A 22,320-nucleotide genomic window follows, 5' to 3' on the forward strand; every position below is an offset into this window, starting at 1 on the left:
AGTTGACATGTAGAAATTGAATGCAAATAAATGAAAGGTTGGGAGAAGAAAATGTTAGAGAGCAGATACCTTGCTGGACTTTCCATACTTTTCTATTTTCATAGGCAAAGGAGACTAGATTCTAAAAGGAAAAAAAATTAAATGCAGCCTTTTTCAATTGATGTAGGGCAGTGTTTCCTGTTACTAATCAAGCAGTTTTATGTACTGCATAAAGTTATAAATTAAAGTGACCTATTATATGGTTACTTTATAAAGAAATAGATGTAATGGATGTTAAGATGAGAGAAATGTTTGGAAGTGAAGGCAGACAAAGGCAAGAAAATACTCTTGAAATTATGACTGATTTATTACTACTCTCTTTCATTTTTTTCTTTCTGTAAATTTAAATCCATGTAATTACATCAGTGTAAAGCAAAAAGGATGCATTGGTGGCTTAGTTTATGCTCTGCTCCCAGCCACCATTATGTAAATGTAAAATAGCTGTGACTACAGTGAAAAGAAAGGGTAACAAGTCAGGATGTAATTATGGACATACACAGCTGTTGTTGATTCAAATGTTATTATATTTGACAGAGCGATAAAATTATGGATACAGACAAACTAAAAAAGGAAAGCATAATTTATGATGTTCTGCTATATGGCATTTTTATTGAACAGTTTTAGTTAAATGCCACTTGTTTTCAGGATAGACTTAGGTCCCTAACAAATTATTTTCTAAGTAATAGTACAGTCATTAAGTAATTGGTAAAAAGAAGTGCTTCAGGGAAATTACTCTCAGATATGAAAAAAGGCTCAGTTCCAGGCTTCTTAAAGCCAATTTTAATTTATATAATACTAAGATTATAGGATTTAGTATTTGTTTAAAAAATCTAAGGCCCTTTATTTTGGGGCTTTAAACTAATGAATATTTTCCTGGAGTGCTCTGCACAGTGTAGGAGCAGGCTCATAAACCAAATCTTGCTTAGCTAGAAACTCCTCTTGACTCAAATAAAAGCTGACTTGAGCATTAGGTTTAAAAGTCCTTTTTGCAGCATACATAGGGGAAGACAAGTGCCATCTGTTATTATAAAAACAGTGTGTAGTGTTCAGCTGACACACTGCTGGTTTACATGTATGTATTCCTATTGCTGGAGGAAGCCAAGAAGTTGTTGAGTGAATCTAATGAGCATGGGAAACTTCTCAGCCTGACAGCATTTCCTTCCTTTCTTTTAGTGAAATTTTTTATTTGCTTTAATTTTTTTATGAAGAAGTTTTATTTTTGCTTAAGTATTTACCTGCAGTTACTCCATGCATTCTCAGACAGGAAAATTTCCAACTAATGCGCTCTAAGCCATGAATTCTTGTGCATTCCTTGAGAAAGTATATTTCTTACTCAGTTATTGGCAGGATGAGAGTCTTTAAAAAAATCCACTGATACTGCAGTTCTAAAATCATACCTGATTCTTTTAGAAAGATGCTTACAGCATTTTACTTCCTTTAATATTTGCTCCAACATGCTGTTTCCATCTTTTACTGTGATCCATGTCTTCAAATATTGTACAGCATCTCTGAATATAGATCTGAACTCTGAATCATGAAAGCAGAAGCTTACTTAAGCTATTGTGGTTTTGATGGTAGAAAAAGTGGGTGTTAGAGAAATGATTTAAAATTCAGCTGAGTATTTATGGGGAGGTTATTTTACTGTTTCTCTTAAGAATACAAGCTCATTGCGGGCATCTATTTCCTATATCATTCCCTAAAACACATTGACTGTGTGAACTTCCTCTATCTAACAGAAAATTCAGCTTTGCAGGTTTCTTTTTTGACTGCCAGAGGGTAGCCAAACTCAAAAATAGTATCTGCTACTACAGTATTGATAATTTTCTTTCTTGTCTCTTTTAAAACAATGGAATTCAGATAAAACCTTCTCCAAGATTTTCCCAACCCCAAATGTCTGAAAAATGAAGTATGATTGATTTTATCTGAGCCGTGCCATTTTGAAACGTTGCAACATTCTTTTGTTCTAACTTGTGTTTGATTTTCTCCAGAGATCAAAAATAGCAGTGTACGAAAAGATGTGGACCTACATGAAATCAGCTGAGCCATCAGTGTTCACTAGGACTACTGCAGAGGGAGTAGCTCGCGTCCGCAAATCCAAGGGCAAGTTTGCCTTCCTGCTGGAGTCCACCATGAATGAATACATTGAGCAGCGAAAGCCATGTGACACCATGAAAGTGGGAGGAAATCTGGATTCCAAAGGCTATGGCGTAGCCACACCGAAGGGTTCTCCATTAAGGTGGGTGGAATAGTATAACAATATAAAATGTGTTGTTATAGTATTCCACCTTCCCTGATGTCCCTGATATAGCTCTTTTTGTTTTGTGTGTGAACATGGTATGTTATTTTTATTTTCTTCCATTTCATTTTTTCTTTGATCAACAAAGGTAACCATTTCTAATTGCAATATGGATTGAGCAGCTATAGTTGGCATATGTTTCAAGGCCATATAAAAACCAAACTGGTTGAACACTAGCTACTTGAAGTCAGCCTCAATAGAATTAACACTGGTTATTCTATTTCATCAGCCTTTTTCACAGAATTGAACCCTTTATAGCAGTATTATCCTTACATTATCTACATCAGTATCTGCATCAAAATTATGCCTACATTACATGTTTTGTTTATTGATCTCGGCTACTAATTTCTGAGTAAGAAGCTGCTTGTAGCATCTTTTTTCAAATGTAATCACTTGGAGGTAATTAGTCCTTCAATAAAGCAACTTCATTAAAGTACTTTTTTACTAAAGCACCTTCTTACTTAGAAAAAATGTTTGTGTTTCTAGCATTACTCATTTCAGTACTGCCTTCAAACTCACCCTTATTTTCTTTCTCATGGTATCAGATGCATTCAGCAAAGTAGGAGAGTTTTTGGTTCACAGGCAGAACATCATTTGCATTTCATTTAAATTGTCAGGGGACAAAAGTCAGCCGTGTGTTAAAATTTACCATTCTGTTTCTTTAATGTTTAACACAAACAAAACTTGTATTTTCCAGTGTAGATTTGCCAATTGTCTTCAAAACAAAAGAGGAACTAGCAGTGGAAGGGAGTCTGACAGTGATAAGGTGCACATGGGTGGGGGAAAGGGAATGGTCCACAGAGTGCTCTGCACCCCATTTCTCACATTTGTGCTCATGGGAAGGGATTACAATGTGAAACAAAGGGGAGGAGGTAGATGTAAGGGAAGAGTTGCAAGTGCAGGTGGAGCTACATGTCTGTGGATGAGGTAACTAAGGACCTATTTGTCTACATCTGTGACTGCAGAGGAGACATCATTACCACTATGCAGATAACTAGACTCACTCATAACTCATCAGTTTAACCTGAACACAATGCCACAAATATCAGTAGCTGTAACTGAATTACAGGGACAGTGAAAGGAATATCATTAGAATCATTTCCATCCACAGCAAAAAAAGATTTGTATGTGCAGGGGGAAATCAGGCTATTTCAGTGAATATGAATTTTTGGTCCTTAACATTCAGTACCTATCAGATTTAAATATTGCAACCTTCACTGCTGAACAAAGCAGTAAGAGAACATTAAGGAGGTGAGAGAGGGAAAATGACAATAAAAATGTTAATTCTATAGAAAAACACGTTCAGCACTCATAGAGTAGTGAAAGGTAGAAGGCAGTGCTAATAAGAGAGGCTGCTCTATTATTTGGGCATATTTTCAAAACACTTGGGGTTTTTTTTATATTTATGATAAATTAATTAATCTCATTTTCATTGTTTCAGACAACCTCAAAGTGGTAGTCAGCACTGCAGTTTAGGGTAGTAAGGAAATGCCCATTGCTGACAGTCATGCTTTACTGAGTCAAAGCTAGGACATACCTTTTAGGAGCACTTTGGCTGCTGTCATATATGTCCTAGCAGCGGGCTCTTTGCTTTAAGTGTGCTTTATGGTGTTCTTTAGTCCCTTTCCCTTTCTTCTGCAGAGTATTCAATACCAACAAGAGACAGCCTGTTATAATGAGCACTGATAGCCTGTGGAAGTTGATTCGTGTCAAATTTGGGCTCATTTCAGGTTTGTTCAGTTGGCTAGAGAAAAGTACCTAGGAGTAATGGGGATGAGACATAAAGCAGTTAGAAGTAAGAGGGCCTAGTAAAACTAATAAGAGCAGAGAGGAAGAGCACAGCCACGACTGTAAGGATCCAGTGTGAATTCCTGGTTATATCCCAGCTAAAGACCAAGCTCCCAAACACTTCAGTGAGGCCACAGTTTTGTCTAACTGGGGGTCAGCAGCTATCATTAGGGTGATGTGATCAAAACCATGTCATTTTTCACATCCTACCTTCAAACATGTTTCAAAAACCAGAATAGGGGAAATCCTACCGGACTTGAAAATTAGACCAAATCTTCTTTCAAGCTGTCTCGACTGGCTGTCCATGTCCATGCCTTTCCTGAGCCTTTCTTTCACATGTGCTAAGCTGCTTGTTCTCCTGCTGCACCCCATTCCCTCTCCAGCCCCAGTGACAAACCATCAGTGCTGCTTACCTACTAAAAACATTAAGCAACACACTTAATGTTCTGGATAAAAATAAAGAACAAGCAATACCTCACATTTGTACCACCTCTTTCATGTACATCTATGGAGAGTAGCACTTACAGAAGAGGGGAAAAGCTTCCTCCCCCTGTTTTTGAACAGAAAAGAGTCAGCTGTAAATTCTATCTGCATGTTTCAGTATTTTCTGAATTTTTTAAGATTTAGAATATGCTGCTTTTGCTATTTTGACTGCATCCCACATGGTAGTGTTTCTGTCACTGATCAGATGACTTATGTAACTGCTGTCTGCACAGATAATTGCAAATATTGAACATGCAGCTTGAAATCCATGAAGGGCAGGCTAGCTGAGCTCATTACATAAATTAGTCAGAAGACATAATTTGATATGGGAATTGTAAATTCTGTTTTATTTAATAATCCTAATTTCCTATTTGAGTTATATGTAGACCACAAATTACTTGATGTAGTTCACAAATAATTGCAAATAGCATATAAAATTTAAACATTCAAATGCTATCTTTGGTTTGTTCAGGACAAGGGAAAAAAAACAAATTTTCCAAATGAATTATTCATATCAAATTAATCACTGAACTGTTTGAACACCTATTCCGTTAGAAGTATTTTAGTCTTAATCCTCCTCCTACTTACAATGATAAAAATCAGGAGTTTTTTCCCTGAAAATATAGTAGCATCTGAAAAAAAATTGATGCGAGTCTATGGAGAACCAGATCATATATTTTCACACATCTAACTGACAGAAAGTGGTTCTTCCTGTAGCACAGGATTAGGGATGGTTCCCTGCCATCACATCACTGGGCTCATGTTCATTACAGAGCACATACCCATCACTTGGTTCATGCAGAGGAAATCCACTGGTCAGAGAGATCCAAGGACTGGTCTCTCTGTTGCTCATGACCGTAGACATGAGCAGGGTAGTGGATTTTAATGCAAAACTCTTCCTTGTTGGGTTTCATGCTACACTCCTGCAGTGTTCAACCAGTACCTATTGGCTAATTGGAATGATTTATTCTCAGTGCTGGTGCAGTATTACAATTAATGCATATCACTGAATGGAGGAGAATGGGAAATACCTGATGTGTGTTTCTTTTATGCCCAATGGGCAGTACCACATCACACATCATGTGTGTCTCCTTCCTTCCTTCCTTTTCAGTGGTATTCATTTCTATATGATGTTGTAAAAGACTGACTTGTTTGAGAAGGAATGTGGGATTGAGGGCAAAGGCTCTCATCACAACAAAGATTGAGTTTCTCTCATGGCACTACCCAACTGTTCTTACTGTTTCTCCTCCTACAACGGTAGGTATCCTTCCAAAGCCACTGTGTGGTACTCAGTGTGAATTAATGAGTTTTTTTCTTCAAAGGTGGTTAAGAGAGTGCTGCTTGTCTGCTTAGCAAGACCTACCTCTGTAAAAGTGCTGTCACTAGAAGATGTCCTTGTGGCCAGACTTCTGGCCCTTGTGGATCACCCCTGGGTCGTCTGCCTTGCCACTTGCAGTAACTGTGTTATTAGAGGGCAACACCTGGAGATCTTGTACTACTCAAGCCCTGTGCCTTGCATGCCTCTGCTTTTCTGTTTTAGATATGTAGGCATCATAAACAAGTTTGAATAGTGAAGAACATGAAAGAGTTCTCCACCCTAAGAGGTAATGATAAAGGAGTTAAGGGCAATATTTTCTCAAAAGTACGCTAAAAGCTTTTTCAGCTTTTTGTACCTTGAAGCTGTTTTATGTAAAGGGAAATGACAGGTTGGGCTAAAAAATGAGTTGTTATCATTTATTCTCTTACTGTTTCAACTAAGGACATTTGTCCTGTCCTGTAGCCAAAAGTATGCATCATGGATGACTGAAACCTGCAAGGTCCTTAGTGTCTGGTGAGACACTTTGATCCCAGGCAGATGAGAATGACAGGATTAGATTTAGACAAATAATAGAAAAACTTTGAATAGATGCATCAATGTGTTTTAGAGATTGGTGATATTTGTTCACCAGCCTCATGAAATCCAGAGCTCCAATACGTTCCTGCTATTGGAATTACAGTTAATGTTTATATATATATATGAACCTGGGATTCTGTATTCCATTAATCAAGTGTCTATTCTTTTTCTGTAGTAAAGGATTAACTCAGTTTGACTTTAGGGAGAATTCTTTAAGTTCTGGAGAGGAAGGCTAAAAGGTCTACCTGGTGATATCTGCTGGTTTTTGCAGTGTGACATCTTGTGACATGTACTGACTCTTGGCGATTTATCCATTTTTTGCCGTGTTTAACATAAGGTGTGCAGTGTGGGCGGTGCACCAGGGATGCTAGCGTTGCAGATGTAACTTTGCCACCATTTTAGCAACTTATGTGGAAAAAAAAGTGTGATGCAAGTGAAGCTAGAGATTTTAGTTTCCCTCCCCTGCAAGGGAGGAGCTCTCTGAAGATTGTTTGGGGTGCAAAAGGCATCCAAACAGTCCTGTCAACAGTGCATGGATTCTCCTGTGTTATATAATGTAATGTGCAATACCTTAAAGAGATTTACCCTAGAGTGAGTGATCTGTGGTGGAAGGACATTTTTCTTGAAGAAAAAAGAATCTGTGGGAATAAGATAAAGACCTGTTATGAGGGGAGTCTTTGTGTGCATGGGCTCTGTAATCTACCATCTTGATCTCAGTGACTTCATCTTCTTGTTTTCCTGAGGTGAATCTCTAAAACTGCCATTCTTGCATTGCTTCATTTCAATCTGGTACTACAGCTGGCAGTTACCTTTGCTTTTCACAGATCTATCTAGTATGATAGAAATGTTAGAAATCTAGTGTTGGAAGAAAACTTATTTTAGTAATGCATGCTCATTCATACAAAATTTTGGCAGACATAACATAGGATGGAATATTCCCCCCCTTTTTTTTATGGTAAGATATTTCCTTTTCTTTTTTTCATTGACCTGAAAAATAACATTATGATAGCATGGTTTCTTCCAGTGGGGCTATTAAATTTTTTATCAAATGTTGTCCTCCATGTTTTTGTAGACCAGACTATAAGGAGCTTATTGTGGAAGGAATTCCCAGCTCATCATTCACTGCAAAAGCTGTTTATTGTGAACTTAATATATTATTCTGATATACACCAGTTCTCATTTTACCCTGGATTTGTAGGTCATTGAGCTGGTAATTCCCACCAGGCTCTGTAGGAAAAGCATCAGATCATTATGCAGGAGTGAACTGTAAGGACAGGTAAAAACGTTTCCTCCCAGACTTCTTGCATGCTCTGGTTTCTTATGCTTTCTAGAAGATTGGATTTGTGTGTACAAAAGGATAGGTATGATATGCACAGACTTCCTCTGAGTAAGAGAAGAACTAGGAAAAATATTTGAGTTGGCCACACAATTTTTTTTACACTGTCAACATTTGTTTACTACAGAGGACTTCTTCCACTGCTGTTTTTCAATGGTTTTGTAGTGCAGAAAACCATTAATCTTTGGAAAAATACACTTTTCCCTTCAATAAAGCTTCCTTGTACAAACTGTGTTGTATCATAAAGGAAGCATTTCCCTAGACCACTCTTCAGTATACCCTATATTGTTCAGTTTTCACAGGTCTATAGATTTTTAAATTTTTTTTTAACCAATATTGTTGATATAACTATTCTATCTTGGTGTTTCTGTGCATCTGGGCTGCATTCTTCACTCAATGGCATGTTCCAGTTTCTAGAAAGGTACCAAAATAGGAAAAGGTAATGTATGGTTGGGTCATCCTGATAGCATCTGAGGCCCATGTGCCTCTGAGCATATTCTGGCATTTCAGAGAGAAGAATTGGTAATTCTTTTGCTGGTTAGCTGCCTTCTGGTCGGCACCACTGGCACATAAAGGCCTCCCCAGATCATTCTGAAGACAAGCAACCATCACAGTGAGGAGAGATGCAGAGGAAGCAGGTTTGATTTTTTTCACATTCCCCTTGTCCTGCCAGAATGCAGGTCTTGCCCTTAATCAGTGAGGTATTCATAGAGCTGTTTCAGCAAAGCACTATAGGACCTCAAAACTGATGTCATTTATATACAGTGCAGAGAAGATATAGAAAAAACTGGTGAATAATTCAGGTTTGATGATTAAAATGAGTGATGTGAAAATACTGAGTTTGACCTCTACATTTTTGAAGCAAGGGACACTGGAGAAAGCAAAAACCCCTCCATAGTTAAGGGGTAGTCTGTTGATACTTGAAAGAACAGGATTTTTGTCAGCTTAGCCAAATTTTCCAGGGTCATTTCTTTATTTGATAAAAATTATATGAAAACTAGAAGGTGATCTATAGCATTTTATACATATATAAACCTTATCCTGTTTGACTGATGGTGTAGATCATACTGTATGACTTTGCATAATATTTTTCTCTTCACTGTAGGCATAACAAGGCTTGAATTACCACATCATTACCATTCAGTGTCAAAGCCTATAGCTGAGATATTTCTCAAGCAGGTCAGATCCTTCAGAGCTTGTTGGGTTTTCTATCAACTGAAAATAACACTTACTAGGTAAAAAGGCAGAGAACGGGCCAATGCTTAGAAAGGAATATAAAAGTCAGGGGTCAAAAGAAGATCAGTGAAGAGAACCTGACAGTGAATGTTAGCAAGCTGTTCTTTCAGCTGAGCCTGGGAGGTATGCTTAATTTTGGTTACCTGGCTTATTTCTGTCTAAAAAACAGAGCATCTATTTGAAAAGTAAATATAAAGCCTTGGGAACAGAGATTTGAATCCCAGCTTGCTCTGTTCCCCAGTGATGCCTGTTGGATTAATTTCATAATTTTCAATCAAGATAAGGGCCTTCCCTGTGCAAAAATAGGGCAGTAAAAATAAGAGAAAATTTTATGATGACTAATAAGATTCACTGCAAGATGTACAAGCAAATGTATTGAGGCAAAATCTTCTACTTTAAAGAGTTTTGCCCATTCTTGCAATTTTTACTTATAGAGGAAGGAAATTGTAATAATTCTGATTTAAGTCACCAAATGGCAGTGAAGAGCATTGCTATTGAGATAATTTCTGATACTTGTCTCTTTGAAAGAAAACAAGTCATTAATGCCATGATGCACTTGCTGAATTTTCTCTGACCTGGGGGATAAAAAAATCACTCTATCTTTCAAGTACTTCAAAGAGCCATCTCTGACCTGCCTTGCCTCACAGAGCCTCTTTCTTCATTGTCACTAGCAGGAAGTTTTCACTCGCAGACTTCAAGGATGATTCATAATTGAACAAAGCTTTCTGTGGTTTGGAGGAGAAATCAAAAGTCACAGGAATTTGTTCTGCTGCCATTTCTGTTTTCCTGCACTGCAAATAACAGTAGAAGCAACTGATGGAAGGCAAAGCTCTTCCAAGAAGCTTAGTTCCCATCTTGGTCACACTGTCAGGTTCTGGTGCCTCTCTGCTAGTATCATCCTGCTCCTTACTCCTAGCAAAGTCTTAGCATTTTAGTGAGAAAAGTTGTGAAATGAAGTGTTTCTGAGCAGGAGTGAAAGAACAGAGCATGGAAACAGCAGTAAAACTATTTCATAGAAAGGTTGGTTTTGGTTTTGTTTTTTTTTTATCTAAACATTTCAGTGGCAATGGGTATTTTTAAATTAGCAGTATAATCAGTGTAAAAGCTGAAGCAACCATTCTGTATCTTCTGCTTTAGTGTTTGCTTGAAAGCACAAGGAGGCTTTTTAAAAAAATATTTTTACAAGCTATTTATACAAGAGATTTCTCATTCTGATATGTAGTGATTACTGAGAATTTCTTTACTGTCTTACAGAAGCATTGGGCCAGTCTGAGGTAGTAAGCACCAGGAAAAGTTCAATAACAGGCTTGTTTTCTACAGTCAGAAAGAAATCAAGGCAACAAAGAGTTTTTTTCTTGCTTATCTGTTTCAGAATTGTTTGAATACAAACAGGATAGGAGCTTCACAATAACAAATCTATCCAAATGAAATTTGTCAGGCTGTTGAATTCTCTGATAGGTTAAGAGGGGCTTATATTCAAGTATAACCAATGAACTTTCCTCAGACTACCAGCAAAGGCCAGAATGTCTCAAAAATACTGATACCATTGCTGTGCACACGTCCTACTGATTTTCTGGACTTTTACAAACCTTTGATAAGCATTAATCCCCACTGTATGCCAGTGGGATACAAAAGGTTATGGTTGTTTCCAGTCTATAGATCCCCTGAGAAATAAACGCTGCCTCTTGCCACTTCAGAAATAATTTCCTCCTGCCCTTTTCCCTGCCATTTCCCCAATCCCTTGTAAAGCATCTCAGCAGAGGGCAAGATGCAGCCCTTTATATTTTAACAATGCTGCTCATTATTATTTCTCTCTTTTCTTTTTATTACAAGTCTCTGGCTGTTGAGGTGTCAAGTCCCAGGAACTGCCCTTTGAAGTTGATGGTACAGTTCCTGACAACCTAAAGGCCTATCCCACTAAGATAATAATTGTTCAGGTAAATTGTAGGTAGAGTGAAGCAAGGAGCAGGCTGCTGAAAAGCATCTCAGCAGCTCGTAACAATACCTCTCTGTGGAAATGACATTTGGGGTACAAATAGCACCTGAAAAACAGTTTGCAATTAATCTGTGTGATAGTTGCAAAACTGCCCGCTTCCAATTGACAGTAAGTGCAAGATGGAGTCCAAGAGACATAAAATGGCCATTTAGTCTTTGTGCAGCCTTGATTCTGGTGAGAAATCTCCAAGCAAAAGTAGGGAGAAAAGTTTGTTTTCTTTCTTGTGGTTGCTTTGAGCTGAGAACAGTATCTCAGACTGGCACAACGTGTGACAGAGTAGGCATTATGGACTGAACATCCCAGCATGAAAGGTAGAAAGGTGTTGACAGCACAAAACAAGATTCAGAAGTCTTAATGTATAATTTAAGCTACTGTGTGTCTTGACACAACAGCTCTAAAATGCAACTCTTTCCCATCATCAGAATGTTCCCAAGGAGCTCAGGTTGCAAATAAAATGGCCATATGTGTATCTCACTGAGTAGTACAAGTTTAAAATATTGTTTGATAAAATAATGACTGGTGGTTGATCAATAATTTTTTCCTCTTAACTGGTCTGCTTTGTGTGTGGTAGGAGGTGGAATTAAAACTTGAGCTCTTTTTCTCAACTATTTCTAGTTATCCTCAGCTCAAGTCTCTTCACTTCTATAACTCGATGCCTTACTCCCGTTTTCTGCTTTCCTTCCTCTGCTTCCTATTCCAACCAAGTCACTTCAAAAAGCTTAAATCAAGCCTGAAAAAGGATTTAGCTCCTATTTAACTATATCTTTTAGCAAATCACATTATGCAAACAATGCTGTGTATTCTTTTGTTGTGACTCTCTTTTAACAGTTTTTGTCAGGATTGGCAGTTTTCTGTAGTCAAAATTTGACTAAAATTTTCCCTGCAGTTTTTTAAAGCCAAAAGTCAACTGGATAAAAGGGATCCAAGCCTGACCTGATGCAGAGACCTATTTTATTGTTACACTGCAGGTACTCCTTTCTACTCTAAAAGAAGACATGAAAATAATAATCTGCCTCCAGCATGCAAAAAAAATAGAGCTTTTTTAGTTGTTTTTTTTTTTCTCCTGTCTTGTTCAAGAATAGAATCTCTGTGCAGGAAGATCCAGATCCCTTGCTAGCTTCCAGATCTTCCATTACTAGCAGTGGGGATGAATGAGGCCTGCTGGTGAGAGCAGCCCCAACATCTGGCAGCCCATCTGTTACCTCCAGAATATGTGCAGCTTTCTCTGAACATAATTACACATCAGGCTCTTTCCAATCTGTTGCTGGTATGGTTCCATTTAGTGTGCCCGGGATTTGTAGCTATGTCTTTAAGAGGCTTTTATATGTAGAATTAGATGTTTGGATTCTTTGGATGGATCCAGGCACCTGATTTCACACATTTTATGCTATGAGTTTTGTGTGGTTAAGGTCTGTTTTGGATCTTAAAACTATTCAGCCTACAGAAAAATTAATGGGATCTAGTCATTTCTGACAGAAAATCTCAGCTTTTTCTAGAAAACCCAAATTGACCATATTTCATATGCCTTAATGTAAACATTACTAGACAATTCTTCAGATTTTTAAATTTTCAAGCAAAATTTTGAATTTTAAGGTTTCCACAAGAAACCTTAAAATTCAAAATTTTACCTTTTACTGCTTGCAACACAAAATATGAAGAGACAGGTTTTAGGAGGATGCTCATTTCCTTATTGCTTTTAAATAAAAAGAAAATGCCTTCTATCCAAAGCTAGGAGACTCACCCACATTCAGATGCTCTGCATTTACTAGGATCCTGCTCCTCAGGTTTTAATCAGGATATGATACTATTCTGATTATATTCTATACCTGCTGATAATATTTTTTGGTTTAAAACCTCATGAACACTTGACAATTAGCTTTGAGTTTTCAGTTTAAATAATGCAAACTCAGTCTATGTAAGTATAGTTGAAAGTGAACAGAAAGTCATCACAGTTTCTTGAGGATTTAGGATTTTTTCCCTGTCACAGTTAAATAAGCAGGCTGCTATTTTTGGCATCTCTTTTAGATAGTGGGCAATTATCCAAAGCAGTTTCCAATTAGAGTGCTTTTAGTTCATCCAATTTGTAGGCCACAAGAGAAGATACTGTTGCATTAGATAAAATAATTGCAAACATTCAGACTGCATCTAGAACACAACATCCCTTTTTTTTTTTGGCCTCCTCACTTAAGAAAAACATCAATAAATTGAACATATTTCATGGAAGATGATCAAGATAGAGCTGCATATGGATCTGGACCTGCTCTGATGAAGAGAGTCTGGGATAGCTGGACTTGTTTGGCCTGGAGCAGAGATGGTTTTGGGGCATCTTAGGAGCAGCCCAGAGTGTTTTTTGGGGGTTCTTCGAGGATACAGAGCCAGACTCTTCACAGCAGTGAAGGACGGGAAGGTCAGTGACAAAGAACATAAAATGAAAGGGGAGAAGTTCAGACTGGATGTAGGGGGGAACCATTTCCCCTGACTGCCTGAGGGCAGTCTGACAGTGACACTCTGCCCAGAAAGGCTGTGCAGGCTTCATCCTTGGAAGTGTACAAAACGGGACTGGTTGGAGCCCTGAGCAGTTTGGTCTGACCTCAGGACTGACCCTTGTAGGAGCAGGAGGTTCAACCAGACAACTCCTTAGGTGCTTTCCAGACTGCACTGTGCTATGATCCTATTTTGAAAATTACAGCTATGATAAGGATACCTTCATCACATTGAATCTCCTGGAGCTACAGGAGTATTTGGAAAGTTGTAGTAGCTTATGGAAAGTGATGTTTATGTTTCCTGCATGGTAGAAGGTCTTCTCCTGACCACTAGGCTTTAGCTACAATTTCTGTTAATTAAATGTCAAGCAGATCATTCCCATCTGAATAAAATTTTCTTGCTGGAAAAACAAAATAGAGTGAGAGAATTTGAAGTCAGTGAAGCAAGTGACAGTGCTTCATACCTCTTCTCCAGGGAAAAAGGAGCAGTTAACTTCCTAAGCAGCTTTATTTAGCTGCTGAGTGATTGACAGCATGGATGTTTTTTGGGGCTCCTGAATGGGTCAAAATGTGGAAGAGTTTGTTATGAAAATCAGGCCACTCAGGTTGGCTGTCTCCCACTTTTGGCAGGAAAAATTAGGAGTATGTTGTGGTCAAAGACTGAATCAAGGAAATACACAAGGAAGTTTAGGCTTAGTCTATCTCTGGGAAACCAGAAAGACAAATTCTCTATGAATGGTTGCCTGAAAAGACACAGATTTCTGAGAAGAAATGAAGTTTGATTGCCTGAAGTCATGTCATACCGGTGAGCTTAGTTAATGACCCTGCCCAGATTTCCTGGGAGTCTTGGAAGAGATCTGTACTTCAGATTCACCTTTGCAAATTGAGGGTAATGACAATTGCCCATCAGCCTCAGAGGAATAGTGAAGATTAATAGCATAGTGTTTATTGTGCTGTGGCTATTTGAAGCCCATTCCCACTCCAGATGTTTCTATAATTATTTTAAATCCATGGAGGTGTGTGCGTCAGGATAAACACAGTGGTGGATTTCTCAGTGTCTTGGGCCAGAGAAACTGATCTGGAAAGAAAAACACTGAAAATTGGGAAACTGGACCTTTAGCTAATGGTTTCTGAAACAGTCTGTGGTCTATGACCACATGTTTTGTGTTCCATTTAGAAAGCAATGGCAGAAATCTCCATCACCAGTGGACCCTACTCCGTATGGCTTTTTAAATTAAAATTGGCACATGGGAATGTGTTCAGGACAACAGTAATTACATTATTTTTATCTCCATATCCACTGTGGAGATCTGTTAGTACTTTTAGTAGTGTGTTTTCTCTGTAGCCTGGCTGCTTGTATTTGAAACATTACAAGCAGGTGTTACCTTATCAGTGTGATTGTGCTTGATCCAACTGGTCTGAGAGCTGCTATATTTGCAGTTCAGAGGGTGGTTTGCATTGGAAGGGACCTTAAAGACCATCTGTTTCCAAGCTCCTGCCATGGGCAGGGACACCTTGTAATAGACCAGGTGGTGTAGTGGATGAGAGTGAGTGGGACATAGGAAAGTCCTGGCAGAATCATTGTACTGGGCCAACTGTGGCCTTTCCTTCACCACCACCAGTGGCAGTATAGGGACACAGAGATGTGCAAAAGTGAGGGTGCTCCATGCTTCAGTGGAATCTCTTTCCATGCTGGGGGAAGGTGGAGAGTTTGCTGCTGTGTACATGGATGTATTGATGGTGACATCATAGAGCTGGTTGCCAGAGGGATTGGATTGCCCTTGTGATCATTTCACCTGATCTTGGGCTGCTGTTCAGCTGGCTTCAGGGCATTTTAATTATCAGCACACTGGCTATTGGACCAACCATCTCATCTGGTTCCTGGCACTGATTATGTTTGTCTAAGCATATCAGATATTCCTCATTAACTTCTTCAATAATATTCAGACAGAAAGTCCTAGGAACTCTTCCAGCTAATCCCCATTTTGGCTGCTGACCAAATAAGGCTTTATATGGCACAACCGTAATTGCTTCATTTGTATGGTATTGATCTGCCATTAGGCAAAACACAAGCCAGCATTTCACTAGGGCACAAGTTATGCAGTGTTCTTTATTCTTTGCATTGCAGTTGCAGCTCCAGTTCCCACCTGAGAAATAGCTCCCCTGTTTTTGTCTTTCACTCTCTGCTTCTAATTAAAGTAATGAACTTCAAAGTGCTTGCATCATAATTAGACCAAAGCTTAAGAAAACGTGTCTTAGCTGGAATCTTTCCATTTAGTGCCTTTATGAAAAAAATCAGTATGGAGGCACAAAGAAACATGAATGTAATGTTACAGAAATCCCTCATGCCTCTTCTCAGTCTAAGTTTAGACCTGCCAAAATTCTATCAACTGTACAAATCTCATGAATTAGTGATCTGTTTCTGGCGACCATAAAAGTCAAGAATCCATCCTGATTTCTGTGCTGCCAATAGCTTTTGGCGTAGTGGCCATGTTTCACTAGTAACTTCATGGACATTGATGTCAGTGGGTGAATTCCCTCAGAAGCAAACAGCAGTTTTGCCCTACAGCTTTCCTATGTGGAATAAGCTTTTCTTACTAAGAAAAAGTTATTGAAGAGTTTGCTTGTATTGCAGCACTTTTCACACTGTACAGAAGGCTGACGGTATTTGCCTTCACAGATATATCATGCTTCACTCTCATTAAGGTGAGACTCAGGCTTGGTGGCTGAAAGGTCTAACCAGACAAGCAAAAGGTTAGGAACAGTACCCTAGGAAGAGAACAAGCAGGGGCTTCTTCCTAAAATAAAGATAGAAACATAAATAGAACCGCAGAATCATAGAATCACAGAATAGTTTGGGTGTGAAGAGATATTTAGGGGTCATCTAGAACAACCCGTCTGCAATGTGGAGGGACTGAGCAGGTTGCTCAGAGCTCAGTCCAGCCTGATCTGGAATGTTTCCAGGAATGAGACACCTCTCTGGACAACCTAGTCCAATGTTCTACCATCCTTATTCTAAGAAACCTATTCCTTATACATAGTCTAAGTTTACCTTCTTTTTGTCTAAGTCCAACTTCCTTTAGCTGTAAACCAGTGCTCCTTGTTTTATTTTAGCAGGCCCACTCAAAACTTTGTTCCCATCTTTCTTATTGCCCCCCTTAAAGTATTGAAAGGCCTTAATAAGGTCTCCCTGGAGCCTAGTTTTCCTCAAGCTGAACAATTCCAGCTCTCTCAGCCAGTTCTGATGGGAGGGCTGCTCCGTGCCTCTGATCATTTTTTGTCTCCTCTCTGGACCCATTCCATCAGGTCCCTGACCTTCCTGTGCTGGGGTCCCTAGAGCTGGATGGAGGTAGTCACAGGAGTGGAGTAGAAGGGCAGAATCCCCTCCTTTCACTTGTAGGCCATGCTTCTTTTTATGAATTCAACTGAATGTGGCTACTCCATGAATTTCTGAGAACAGCAGTAGTACTTTTTATTTTTTCTCCCAAATGCAGCTCTGGGAAGATGGCAGAAGTTGGGTTTTTTCTTTCACTGTAGCTCTTGCCACAGGTACCTATATTTGTCACCCTGAAAGTGGTTAAATGCAACTCCTTTTGTATGACTCTTCTCAGAGGACATCTCAGAAATATTAGCTAAGATTAAGGATTTTTATCACTTTTTATGGAGTATCATAGGCTGATGATTAGGTAGTTTATGAAAAAGGCATGCAGAGATGCTCAGTTGAGCACTTTTACTTGTAGAAGTCACTCCATCATGACTCCTGATGTTTTTCTGCCATATCTGAGTCTTAAGACATCTTACACTAATCAGGTGCTCTTGTGAGATCGTGATGCTTGCAAGAAGGAAAATACATCAGCATCTCATAAGGAGTAGAAAACAGGCAAAGACCATTTCAGATGTAGCTCCTCTCAACCATTATTGTATGTTCATAAATGGTAGATTCACCCTTACAGTAACGAAAAATTGGAGAAGTCTGAGAATGAAATCTTTTCAAATATTGCCAGATTTGAGCCAAATCAGCGAAAATGCCAGGTATATTCAATACTGCACTAAAATCTTGTGTTTGTTATTATGCCCCTGCTACCCACTAAACAGAACAAACATTTATATAGCACATTGAGATATGGGGCTGGTTAGGAACCAGAAAACCTAATATTTGCAGTTAGCCCAGCAGGATATTTAATCTTCCATGATTTGTAGCGAGATTCAGCAATAAGTTCTGACTCCTTTTGGATGTCACAGTAACATTTCTTCTGGGTAGGTGATTTGACCTAGGACTGGGTCTTCCTGCAGAGGAAAGCTGTGAAATGCTCAGTCAAAGGTACAATATTTCTGGCACTGCTGGGACATGTTGAATGGAGTGAAAAATTAGCAGCTGCTGAAACAGCTGCCACCTGCTTTGTTCTGAAAGATTTTGATGTCATAAAATCTTCCTCTGCATCAGGTAGCCAGAGTCAGTGATCTTAATAGTAATCCATCTGTGATATCTAATGGATTGAGGTGGATGTAAAGATGGAACAGCTTTCTAAGTTACAAGGAACCACACCATATATCTCTTCAATAAGCACTGAATTGCATCCAAAAGAGATATGTTTCCCTAGCCTCATTCTGGGTGAAAATAGTCCCTCTGTGGCATTCAGAAGCATAAACTTTAAAGGCCTTACAAATATGATTAAGATGTTATATAAAGGAAAAATTAAATCCTCCGGTCAAGATCAGTAATGGTGAATAATGTTTTCAGTCCTGTTAAATCATTCATTTGCAAAACAATAAGATCAGTTGTGCAGCATTTGGCTTTTTCTTGAGATGGAGAGACATAAGGAGTTTCAGCATATGCCTGGGTAACAAAACATAATGCCATGAGGCTTGCACTAATGCAGTCTAAGTGGGAGAGGAGCAGGACAGCATGAGGCATGAAAGATCTTCACTGCTGTCACCCTCACCTCAAGCTGCTACTCCCTGACTTTCAGCAGTGCCTATCCAGCACAGATGGAAGCTGTGCCTGGCACTGAACCACAGGCTGTGCTTTGCCATGGAGCCCCGACCTGTCTGTGCCAATACTGTCATCTTCGTTCAGCTGGGGACCCTTAAACTTAGGAGTTACTGGAGAGGTAGGTGAAACAGTATCCATACATCTTGCTGCAGCAAAACTGAGTTGATATCTGCCTCACCTAAGGCGTAAAAAGCAAAAAGCTTTCTGCCAGCCATGCCAGAGGTGAAAGCATTATGTATTGGTGGGGGAGAGGGATGTACTTATACATGCTCACTTTACACATTTCAGTTTTAAAAATATTACTGTAAATTCTTTCTATGTAAAAAACATAAATGGCTCAGGGTTGCTAATGTTTCTGAGGTGAAAGGGAGTTTTGAGGTTCTTGGCAGTGGGCTAAGCTTATCCTGAGAGTAGTTCCTGCAGCATGGACACAGTGCTACACTGGTGCTCAGACACTTTTGAAAAATATCACTCAAGTGAGGGATATGCTGAGGGTGGTGAGACACTGGCACAGGTTACCGAGCATTGTTGTGGATACCCCATCCCTGGAAGTGTTCAAGGCTGGATTGGATGTGGCTCTGAGCAGCCTGGTCTAGTGGAAGCTATCCCTGGCTTCCCCCTGGCAGGGGAGTTGGAACTAGATGATCTCTAAGGTCCCTTCCAACCCAAACTATTCTCTGTCTCTATGGTTGTACGCCTTTAAAATATGTATTCTGACTTGCAGGTGCTGGGCTGCAGCAGTCTATTCACATAATCCTGCTTATGCTGGAACCAGCAAGAAAAATTGTGCTTAAAAAAAAAAAACAAACCAAAATGCACTGCTCAATTACAACAGGATTAGGTAGTCGTTAGCAAAAATTAAAATAACTCAGAGTTGGGAGAAACTAGCATTTCTAATGCTGCTAAAGACTGTGTACTGAACCAATATGAACAGTTTCTCTAGGGACAATTTTATGTGCTTTTTATTTACAGCAAATCTTTGTGTAAAACAGAGAAACAAGCTGAGTTGCAATCCCAGGTCAACTGCTGTTGTTTTTACACATGCAAAATATATATTTAATTGCTTGTGCCAAAAAGTGTTTGCATATTGTAATTGGAATATCTTGCTGCAAAATAGTTTTCAATCTATATAAATATTTTAAACTACAGTCATCAGACCTCTAGCTGGTGTAAATTGTCAGAACCTCTTTGAATTCAAAGTAGCTGTGGCAATTTTTAGCAGCAGTGGGTCTCCCATTAATTGGAACTCCTGCTGATCCTCAAGGTGTCAGTTTGGCTCATATTTGTTTACAAAGCTCAGCTCAAGGAACTAAATGTGTAGTATACTTAGGATATACATAGAAGCTGTAAATACTCACTGCCCCTGGAAATTAACCATCTTATTTGGATGGCTAAATGAAGAGTGTTAAACTTATTTAAATTAGCCACAATTGAAAAGTATCTGAGCACTTCTGTAAATTTCCCATCTCTAAATAGACAAGAATAAGCATACAGTCTTGTAAAAAATACTTTATTCTTATTGTTTGACTAATATTTTGATATATTTTTCTGTAAGAGGTATTTTAAATGCAGTAGGACAGGGGATTTTAAAAGGCTTCAGCTTCTTATGCAGCACAGAACATGCCCAGAGCTTTTTTTTGCAACGCTTTGGCTTTTTACAGACCAGTCAGTTCTTCAGGGCAGGGGTATGTTAGTTTTGCAAGATGGAATTCAGGAGGCAGCCACTGTTCTGCTGGGTCCTGAGCTGGACCTGAGCATTCTGCTGAGATGGCTGATCACGTCCTTTCTTTGATAAGCAGGAATATAAAAATGGAAGAGCTTAGCAGAAAAGCCTGAGACCCACTGGAGAAGAGCTAGTATATTATGAAGACTCACAGCAAGAATACTAGCAGTTCTTTATTTAATATAAATGCTGGCCAAGTTGTGACAGCAAGTGCCAGGGACTCTATTTTGTGTGAACTAACATGTGAAAATGTTTTGATGACTCCTGTGCTTCAGTATTTGAGTACAGGTTTTTTTCACACAAGTAACATGACAGCATGCAAACCTTTATAAATCCCAGTAAAACTGTTTCCCCTGTAAGATCCTAAATGGGTTTAAGAGGACATGCTTTTAAAGCGGGCCTTTTGTCTTTAAAGTTTAGATCATTTTTCTTGTAAAAATGTTCATGCATTAGCTCTTCTTTTTAATATTTATGGTATTGATCTTTCAAGCCTTCTGAGTACACAGTGATGTAAGCTTTGGCTACATCTTGCTCGTTAACAGAGTGCTTGTTTCATTCCTAATTTATTAAACATATTCAGCAGTGCCATGCAGCTTTACACTTAATTTCTCTTGATGAATTGTCAAACACCCTTAAACTGCACTACATTTGTGTCATGTTACAATCTGCCATCAGTGCTTTTCAAAACATGGATAAAATAAACAGCTCAAAAGATGTGCAGGTCTTAATTTTTTGCTTGGTAAGGTTGCATTTTAATTTTTCCTGTTAAAAATTATTTGAATGGATGATACACACAAGCTATAAAAATGCACCCACTTGTGTTTTGCTAAGCACTTTTAAGACAGATCCTCAGCTGCGTGCAGGAAGCGCTAGGCTGGGGGTGAGGAGAGGTTCCTGGCAGCTGTGGCCTCCTCTTCCCAAGCCACCTGGGCTGGATACAGATTAGATCACGAGAGAATAACTGAATTCACATCACTGAAATAAGGTCACTGACCATGGCTTCACTGAGCACCCTCTCTGCCTTGTTCTGTGGGAGGATGCCCTCCAGCCTGCTCCAGAAGTGCCCAGGGGCCAGTCTGCATGATGGCTGCCCCAGCTGCAGGGTAGCTGCAGGGGAGGACATCCACAGTGCAAGGAAGAAAATGAGCTTGGAGTTGCTTGGGACACATCATCACTTGCCAAGTGGCTCTGATCCTGCAGTCCCAGGAAAGCTTTTCCCTTTAGTGGTGATACACCACCACATCTGTGGTTTGACTTCCCATGTTTGCTGATCCCCCCTTCTTTACAGGCAGCAGTTGTATAGGAGTATCCATAAGGTTGTGCAACAAACTAACAGGACAATGTGGTCATATATTTTATCCTAATAGAAAGGAAGCCTGTACTTTGCCATTTGGTCCATACCTCACGTATGGCCCACCTTTGAAGCTTTGTTCACATAGCATTCAGTATTCCTTGTTGAACTTTGTTACCTGTTCAGAGAGCCTGAGGTTAACCAGAGATGCCATCTCTCTGCACCACGTGACTTCTAAGTGACTGAGCGATTTCTGAGGCTTCATTCCTTGTGGGAATGATTTGTGAAAAGCCTTTAGGAGGGTTGGGGTCTCTGCTCTGCTTTTGCCTCCTGATCTGCAGCAGTGGCCTCAGCATTTCTGGCACAATGGGCTGTACAGTATGGCTGCAATTTAAACAAGGCTCTTTTCGTGTATGCAGGGTCTCACTAGTGAGTCACATCTTGCTCGTTCATTATTGCAAGTGAACAACATCCCCAGCCCTAGCAGTGAAACAACAGTGCCGCCGTCTGTGATGGCAACTGCAGAACTGTGCTGAGAATCTGCCCAGGATGCAGGGAAGTATTTTTACATTACACAGAATTTATGAGACTAAGTGCAGGAAAGGAATTCAGGAAAATGTCAAAGCTGTTTAAATAGCTGAGACATTTAAGTTTTCCTGGCAAAGCCCTACTGGCTGCCTAAAATATTGTTATTAAATGCCTAGAGCAGAGATCCTGCTTTGGTTGTAATGAGTACTTAGGTACCTGTGTGTGCCTTTATGC

General features: G+C 39.3%; 1 protein-coding gene across 3 annotated transcripts in view; it reads left to right on the forward strand.

Annotated features, from left to right (window-relative positions):
* GRIA4 (glutamate ionotropic receptor AMPA type subunit 4) overlaps positions 1-22,320 on the forward strand; it is a 215,708-nt gene that overhangs the window by 170,802 nt on the left and 22,586 nt on the right. For all 3 annotated transcript variants that reach the window (XM_009102785.4, XM_050978843.1, XM_018908441.3), the window contains exon 13: positions 2,028-2,275. In XM_009102785.4, coding sequence (XP_009101033.1) covers positions 2,028-2,275 — 248 coding nt within the window. The remainder of the gene's footprint in view (positions 1-2,027; positions 2,276-22,320) is intronic.

This window comes from Serinus canaria, chromosome 1 (assembly GCF_022539315.1).
Source record: "Serinus canaria isolate serCan28SL12 chromosome 1, serCan2020, whole genome shotgun sequence".
Taxonomy (NCBI): Eukaryota; Metazoa; Chordata; class Aves; order Passeriformes; family Fringillidae; genus Serinus; species Serinus canaria.